Consider the following 8,647-nt stretch of genomic DNA (forward strand, 5'->3'; position numbering starts at 1 on the left):
ATGATATCCTCCAGATATCATAAGAATTTCATAAATTCATTGTTTTTAATAGCTGAGTAGTACTCCATTGTATAAATGTACCACATTTTCTATATCCATTCCTCTGTTGAGGGACATCTGGGTTCTTTCTATCTTTTGGCTATTATAAATAAGGCTGCTATGAACATAGTGGAGCATGTGTCCTTATTACAAGTTGGAACATCTTTTGGGTATATGCCATATTCTATGCCCCACCCGCCATCCACCCTCCAATTGCTCCCCACCCCACACCTCCTCCCCACCCCACCCTGTCCTCTAAACTCCCTGGGGCCAGTGAGTGTGGTCCAGTGTTTGAGAGATCTTAGGGGTCTAGATTAATTGAGACTGCTGGTCCTCCTACAGGACCCCCCTTCTCCTCAGCTTCTTTCAGCCTTCCCTAATTCAACAACAGNGGTCAGCTGCTTCTGTCCATTGGTTGGGTGCAAATATCTGCATTTGACTCTTCCAGCCTGGAGATAGGTTTTAGGGTTCTATTCTTTGACTATCCTAAAAGTATGTGTGGATTCTGTATCTCACATGCCCTATGTGTTCCCATCCCGTGATCTTCTACAAAGGGTGTCCCGAGGACACAGGGGGCCCTGAGGCCATCTAGAACCTGGAACTTTCTGTTTCTCTGCTGTACTTTGGACCACCTCACTCCACTGGCCATGCACAGAGGTGTCTAACACTGCCAAGAGCCCCTCCTTGTCCCAGAGGACCAGGACTCTAGCCAGCCTCATCACTGGGGCCACATTTCCAGAGACTGGCAGTTACTATCTCCCATGTGGGAGAGAAGGTGCAGGTAGGTCTCCAGGCAACATGAGATGAGATGCTGGGAACCAGGAAGGAGAACAGACCCAGATGGGAGGGGTCAAGCTCCTGGGCTGTACCACTAAGGAATACCCCAGCCTCCCTAGCATTCATAACTACTTACTGAGGGTTTGCCAACCCTTCCTGGTTTCTAGCAGAATTCCCAGGCTGGGATGGCGCGTCTCTGCTGCCAAGGAGGCAGACTCAGGACTTCAAGGTTGCATTAGTTACTTTTATCCTCTCTCTGACAAATGAGCAACCAAAAGTAGCTTGAGAATGAAGAGCTTCTTTTGGCTCCTGGTTCGAAGATGCAGTTACATATGGAGGGGAAGACAGGATGGCGTGAAGGATGCAGTCAGGAAGCAGAGAGCGATGAACGCAGGCTCTCACTCCCCTTTCTCCTTAAAGTTTATGTATGTATCTGGGTATGTGCATGTGCCCGAGGAGGTGAGAAGGCTGTCAGATCCCCTGGATCTGGGGTTACAGGTAGTGAGCCACCTTACGCAGGTGTTGAGACTCAAACGTGCACCTTCTCTCCCACACGGGAGACAGTAACTGCCAGTCTCTGGAAATGTGGCCCCAGTGATGAGGCTGGCTAGAGTCCGGGTCCTCTGGGACAAGGAGGGGCCCTTGGCAGGAATAATGCACACTTCTAACCACTGAGCTATCTGTCCAGGTCCTTTCTCATCTCTGTTCCATCTGAAACCCCAGCCTGTGGGTTGGTTATCCCATTTCAGTTAACCAACCTAGAAACTCACTTACAGACATGCCTGGTGGGTAATTTCCTAAGCAGTTCTATATTAGAACCTTTTAGGTTGACAACATTAATCATCACAGGAGAGCAGTTATCTAGTGACATCCAGGACCCAAGCCAACAACAGGCTGAGGGTCTGGTCTCACTGATGAGGGTTGATACCGCCAACTGTGGGCCTGGCTTATTATTTTTTGGTGGGGTGTAATACATGGAATAAGAAGAGCATAGAAGGACTGTATTTTTAAGAGTACTTAGTCCTTTCAACAATTACTAGCTGCCCCAGCAGTGACCAGTGGAAAATCCTTGTCTCCAGTGGCAATTCCCTGGATTACAGATGTCCTGGTCCCTTTGCCTGGGCTTTGAGCAGTGCCTGCCTCAACCCCAGCAAGGCCACAGTGTGACTATCTGCCTGGCTCTTGTCATCTCCAAGGCTCTGGCCTATCCCTCTGCCTCCTCTGGTGGTAAGAGATGCTCCACTTGCATGGCAAGCTGTGGTACAGGTGAAGCCTGAATCCTTCATTATCCCTGACCCTGGTACTGCGTCGTCTCCAGCCTTAGAGGTGGGAACGAGGCAGAGGAAGGCAGGCAGCCACACTCAAGACTTGTCATTTGGCCCCCAGGAGGGAATTGGGAATGTCCCCTAGGGTCCTGGAAATTAGGAGGATGAAAAAGGGCTCTAGGCTTCTCCAGCTGGCTTGCATCTTAGATCTGTGAGAATCTGCTGCTACAGGGCCGCCTAGGAGTGAAAGTCAGGGACCTGGGAGGCCAGCAGGAAGGCCAGGTGTTATCAGGTACCCCTCCAGTGACACTTGTCTCCTGGAACTCTTCTGCTAGGCCTGCTGACCCCCTGGCACAGGGCCATACACATTCCCAACCTACCTGGTGTCATAGTGTCACCAAGAGGTTTTTATTTTATTTCTTTATTTTTCTCCCTTAGGTCTTGTTCTGTAGCCCTGGCTGGCCTGGAACTTATTCTGTCCACTGGGCTGGACTTGGTCTTACGGGAATTTTCCTGCCTACCAGGTGCTGTGGATACAGAAATGTGCCGCCAACCTCATTCAGTTGGAAGGGGCTCTTTGTGACCCTTCTTGTCTCTGACGGGGTCAGGTGTCAGGGAAACCCTCACAGCCGTGTCACTGAATGGAGGGTGTGCTGGTTTCACCACTGAATTATTTAAAAGTTTCCTGCTGATTTCAAGAAAAGAGATTCTAGTCTAAATTATATTCATAAATTCCAAATCATTATTCGTAATTTCACACTCAAAGCTTGGGCACTGTGGTTGTTATCGGGTTCCTCACATAGTGCTCCCCACGGCGCACATGAGAAATCTGGCCATTCCTGTTCATTCTCAGAGGTGTGTGGCCCGAGGTACCATCTGGGCACTGCAGTGCTTATGGGGTGAGAGGGAGCTGCCCACCCAAGGCTTTGAAAGCACCTCTATAAAAGAAGCTTGTATACAGCAACTTGAAAATATCACGAGGCATACAGACACATCACCCTCGAGACGGAGGGCAAATTTCGAGCAGTTGTTCCTTCTCATAGCAGAGAAAAGATGGGATGGAACCGGAGACCCTTAAAGAAGCTAAACCAACTCCGGTTCAGCTCTTGACATTGTCGGCCTCCCTGACATTGAAGGAGATCTGGCAGTCACCCTGCAGTGGTCCACACGGCCAGCCTGGTCCTGAGAGACCAACTTCAGTAGCATGAGGTGGATGGGGCAGCGCTCTGCATCTTACCAGGCCCTCTAAGGGATGCTGACATAGAGCAACTCAAAGTTGCCAACCTGACTGACAGATCTATTTGGAGGCAAACGTCTTGTCTTCTACCTCTGCTCAGACTAATTTTTGAAATGAAAAGCAATGAATAAATAAAGACAATTTTCAAGATGTTCGTGGAATGGCTTCTTTTTTTTTTTTTTAACATTTTTTTTTCAACTAGTTAGGACAAAAACATTACAATGGTTGGCTTCTTTCATTTAGTTACATAAATAAAATTTTTATAAATATCTCTTTATAAACAATATAAATAGCTTTACAACATAAATACATTTATGCATGACGTGAATTTACAAACAGCAATGTTTTACAGCTAGCTGGTTTTGTCAGTCACTTTAAAAACTGTCCCTTGTCATCAAGTCGGTGTGGGAGTGTGTGTCTCATGTATATAATATATATAATATATAACTTTTTATTTTTCATTTTCAAAAAAAACCCCAAACAATAAAATCATACCCTCCCCTCCCCAAATAATAATAAAACAGCTGGTGTTGTGTATTGCCAGTACCAGGAGGAAAAAAAAATAAAAAGAAATGTAAAAGCCACATTGCGTTGGAGGTGTTTCCAGATGCTAGAGGCTGAAGACCAAGGATGACCTCAGTGCACAGAGCAGTTCCCAGTCCTGAAACACAAAGTGGACACAGGACACTCAGATCCGGCCTCTTAACCGAAAAATCCCATCCTACAGGGTAGTTGTAGAACCTCCCCCCCCCCCCCCATTTCTTAACAGAAGCACGAGGCAAAGCTTGTGTGCCTTTGATCTACAGGTCCTTGCTTGGCACTGGCCAGACCAGCACAGGTGGAACCATATCAGCTGCCAGACCCGAGCCTCTCCCCTGAGATTTAACTACAGGCCTTGCTCTCAGCAGTGGCTGAGAATAGTGGCCCCCTTCCAGCTCATTTTTGCTATAACACAAACCCTCAGGGCCGTCAGTTTCATCTGGTTTCATGTCTGCTTGGCTAGGTAGGGACAGAGAAGAGAATATCTCAGGGGGAAAGGGTGTCCTATCCTGGACTCAAATCATCGATCTGATTTGACTTCCTGGATGGCCCCAAGTAGCTTTGAGCTCACCTATAAAATGGATAATAGCCACCTCCCAGAGCTGGCGCTGGGATTTAACAAAAGGCCCCATATTAAGCATCTGCCCTGTCTGGGTCACAGCTTCTAAGCAGCAAAGGACACTTCCTCTCCTAGCTAGCTTTGTCTTAGAAATTGGTGACTTCAAGGTCCCCTTCTGCAGCTGCTGGCGGTGTCTGCCACCAGCCTGGGCAAATGTACAGCTTTGCTGTGTTGGAGGGTTTGAAGGATGATAGTGAGCTGATGACCGCTGTACTCAGTCCCTACTAGTGGTGGCTGCATGAGTTCTCCATGTTCAGAAAGCTGGCAGACATGCAGGCCCCCCCCCAAAGGACGACACACGCACGCACAATGGGGTCTGGCTCTGATGGTCTGGGCAATTCTCCCTAACTTGCTTCTCTGGCTGTTTCACGGGTGGTGTTACTAGGGCCAGAGGCAAAATGTCCATTGAGGTCCTGGCCACACCCGAGTCTCTGCCAGTTGTATAATCAAAACCTATAACCATCAGCGGCAGTCATTATGATGGTGCCTAGAGCCAAAGTCAACCTCTGTGTGGAGAGAGGGGCAGAACCTCGGGAGTTTCTATCAGCAGGAAGGATGAGCCTCGCACTCTTCGAAAAGACCAAATGGGTGCTGGTCAGCTCCACCGGTAGACTTCGGGTCGGAAGGATGATCTATCCTCTCCTTGGAGCTGGCATAAAGAAGGCTGAGGCTTTCCCTTTATGCCAAGAGAACTTCCAGGAGGAAGTTGCTGATCTCCTCTGGTCAAAGGGGGTGTAGAAGCCTTAATTGTCTTGATTTTCCCTCAACATTTTCACTACCCTATACCCACAGATGCCCAAAGGTTAAGTCACGTTGGTTTAGACTCTAAAGTCCTTTCTTGGCACATACATCGCAAACTGAAAATACAAGTCCTCAGACTCCATCTCTTAGGAAGAGAGCAAAAGACACCATGATGGTAGCTTCAAGGCCGACCCATAAGTACTAGGATCACCGCTCTCCCTGAGTAGAGGGGAGCAGAGACCTAACACATCTGTAGAACTGAGGTGAAGCATGGAGCCCGTTCAAGACTTGGGGCAGAGAGGAGAGGACCAGCTGAGATCTAGAGCCAGGGGCACTTGGCAGAGCTCCTGAACTGGAGGTGTGTGTTTCTCTTGTCAGTGGTTAATATTTCCAAGATCCCTTCTGGGTATGATGTGGGCTCCTGAGGGTCTGTCCCTTAAGTTACTCATGAATTAATATGGGGACACAAACAAGCACACAGAGCACTGTACTTCTGCAAAGGTCTCTCATGCCTTAAATAAAAAAAAGTCTCCTGTCACGCGATGGGGGAGGCATTCCTACTCTTTACTGGGAAAAGAATGGCCACTGGTCAATCTTCCTGGGTTGGGGAGAACAGCCTCCTCATCACTGGGGTGGGCTAGAGCAAGAAAGAGGGAGAGCCAGGGAACAGCAGAGGCCTGGCTGCAAGCACTTATCTAAGCAGGGTGTGTCTCTTCACATCATCAGGGATGGAGAGCAGAAGGAAGCCAGGAAGGACCCAGCAGCCTCGGATGGGGATGTTGGGAAGATGGAGGTTTTCCATCTCCATGCGGGGGGGAAGGAGGCCAGAAATAGTTCAGAGCACCGCAAGGTTGGTAAAGAACTCACTTTGGACACACTGAGTTTGAGGTTAGGGCATGAAATAAGCTTTAGCTTGTTTCTTTGCCTCTCTCTTGAAACAAGGTCACCACCCTAAGGTTCATCTCGGAAGCCCCAGGGCAGCAGCATTAGGACCCTGGATAGACCAGTTTGCCCACAGTTGAGTTGAGAGCAGGGGTAAGATTCAGAATGCCCCAGGCAGAAGGGTGCCCTGCTGCTGCCACAGAGGTTCCCTCTACTACGAGGGATATGCCTGCCTCACCTGAGGGACAATAGCCTCAGAAAGGCATCCTAGCACTTGACTGCCTGGCTGCTGGCACAGGACAGGTGGTACATCTTTCCCTCCCTCTTTCCAGGATCTCTCTAACAATTTTCCAGTTGACTAGCTGGCCAGTGGTCAGCGGTGGGTTTGCAGGCTGCGACTGCATACGCCTGTCTCTATTTTTCTAGAGGAAGCCAGATGGAGTACTCTAAGGCTGAACCTGGTCTCTGACCTGGCCCATGTTCACTTTTTCTTTTCTTTCTTTCTTTTTTAAAAATCTGTAAAATGGGATATGTGAGGTAGCAGGCAAATGTCTGGGTACACTTGATCCCGTGCCCAAGTCGGTTGGGGGAAGGTCACAGAACATAGGGATCAGGAAGGAAACCAAACAGACTGCGAAGGACAGTGATAGAGCTTGGTTCTCCGGGGTGCAGAGCTAGGCGAGCAGGAAGCATCCGATGGTGTTACTTACCGCCGCCAGGGGTCGCTGCACTAACATCCCAGACCGCTCATGGAGCCGATCCGGTCCAGCTTGAGGCCAAAGCAGCCTTTGGACAAGCCCTTCTTGTTGCCGCCTTTGTATTTGCGCGCGTTGGGGTGCTCGTGCAGAAGGCGGGCCCAAGCCGCCCGGGACTTGGTGTCCACACGCAGGTCCCGGAGCAGTCGCGATCGATCTCCCTTGAGATTGGCTCCCCCGCCGCCTGGAGTCTTGTCACCCTTTTTCTGATTGCCACCAGCTGCCTGGGAATCCGCCAGCTCCTCCCCTGGCGGGGTTCTCGGGACCTGTCGGAGAAAAGAGTGGACAGGTGAAAGAGTGCACTGATGTAGCGCAGATGACTTTTACGGGGCCCAGAGTGGCGTGGCCCTTCTCAGCCATGAGCATGCCTCCACCGATGCGGGACAGCTGAGTCCAGCATCCACCTGCCACGCAGCCTTCTTGCCTGCTCCTCCAGGGAGCCCCTTGCTCTTCCTGTGCCGCTGGTCATGCTGGGCACACTGGGGCATGGGAGATGTTCATGTGTCGACATTCTTCCGAGGCTGGGGAATGAACCCGAGAAGTCCCCGCTTTGAGGGAGCAAGTCCGAGAGGGTCTGCCTTTCCGGGCTCTCTGCTCCCTCCTGCGTACCGCTTCTTTCCACACCCCTCACAAGCCCAGCGTCCCCGCGATAGCACCCACCTTCGGTGGTGTCCCGGGCTTGGCTTCGGAGGGCCGGAGCGAGAGTAGCGCGAGCAGCAGGGCGCAGGCGATCAGCTGGGAGAGGTGCATGGTGCCGATGGGACCGAGGTGTGCAGACGGTCTGCAGCCGGGACGGCCGGTGAGCAGTCCGACAAGCGGATGCGGAGCAGGATTGCCAAGCGAGCACAGGTCCTACTGCTGTGTGGCGCCGGCTGGGTGCGCTCTGAGTCCGTGGCTCCGCTGGAGCCTTTATAATCCAACCTGCCGCTGATGTCATCTTCCCGCCCACCGGGCCTCCAGGGCCAATGGCACAGCGCACGCGGCCGAATCGACGGCCTGGAGGGGGCCGGGAGGGGGCCGCGGGGGCTCCCTCTTCTGCTCCAACCCACATCCCACCTCTGAAGGAGCCGGTGGCTCCGCTCAAAGCCACAAAGCGGCGCGCAGAAAAGAACCCCATTTGTAGAATGCGCTCGCCCTAGTACTCAGGCTTCTAGGCGTCCAGTGCGCTGTGTATCTGCTGCTCCTGATGCGTGTCTGTACTCCTTCTGCAGGTGCAAAGGCTTAGAAGAAATGTCCTTTATGCAAAGTTACACAGGTTGAAAGTTGGTGCGGGCCCAAATCCACGCAGATCGCTGTTTCCAAACTCTTCACAAATGCCTACCACGCGCTAGCCAGGGTGGAAGGGCTGACAATGTCTAGATGCTCAAACACTGGGGCGGCAGAGGATGGGATTAGAAGATTCCAGTGGGAGGTGGAGGGAGAGCTTGCATGTTGTAGCTGCAAAGGAGACTTGTACCATCAGTACCCACGAGTGAGAGGATGTCATCAACCCACGAGTGTGAGCCAGGAGTGTGTGTGTGTGTGTGTGTGTGTGTGTGTGTGTGTTGGGAGGTTAGGAGGCAGGTGGCTTTCCTTCGGTGATGTACTGATCCTTCCTGAAGGTGGAGATGTCCACTTTAATGTCCTGAATACCCTAAGAAACTATGGGCAGTACTGGGTTTTACCCAGCTCCAAGCCTCAATAGGTCATCACCCTTGAGTTCGGGGCTGTAGTTGCCTTCTGGCTATAGGGACCAGGCCACTTATTTCTGCTGCATACAATTTCTCTCCTTGACCTGGAATCTTGGTCCATC

At 51.1% G+C, this 8,647-nt stretch overlaps 1 protein-coding gene across 1 annotated transcript; it reads right to left on the reverse strand.

Annotated features, from left to right (window-relative positions):
• Window positions 1–3,459: 3,459 nt before the first annotated feature.
• On the reverse strand, window positions 3,460–7,740 carry Nppc (natriuretic peptide C). The gene is made up of 3 exons (XM_021199112.2): window positions 7,516–7,740; window positions 6,811–7,121; window positions 3,460–3,979 (listed from the first exon to the last, which is right to left on the reverse strand). Exons 1-2 carry the CDS (start codon window positions 7,603–7,605, stop codon window positions 6,831–6,833), a joined length of 381 nt encoding a protein of 126 aa, XP_021054771.1. The 5' UTR covers window positions 7,606–7,740; the 3' UTR covers window positions 3,460–3,979; window positions 6,811–6,830.
• Window positions 7,741–8,647: the final 907 nt, after the last annotated feature.

The sequence above is a fragment of the Mus pahari genome, chromosome 5 (genome assembly GCF_900095145.1).
Source record: "Mus pahari chromosome 5, PAHARI_EIJ_v1.1, whole genome shotgun sequence".
NCBI lineage: Eukaryota > Metazoa > Chordata > Mammalia > Rodentia > Muridae > Mus > Mus pahari.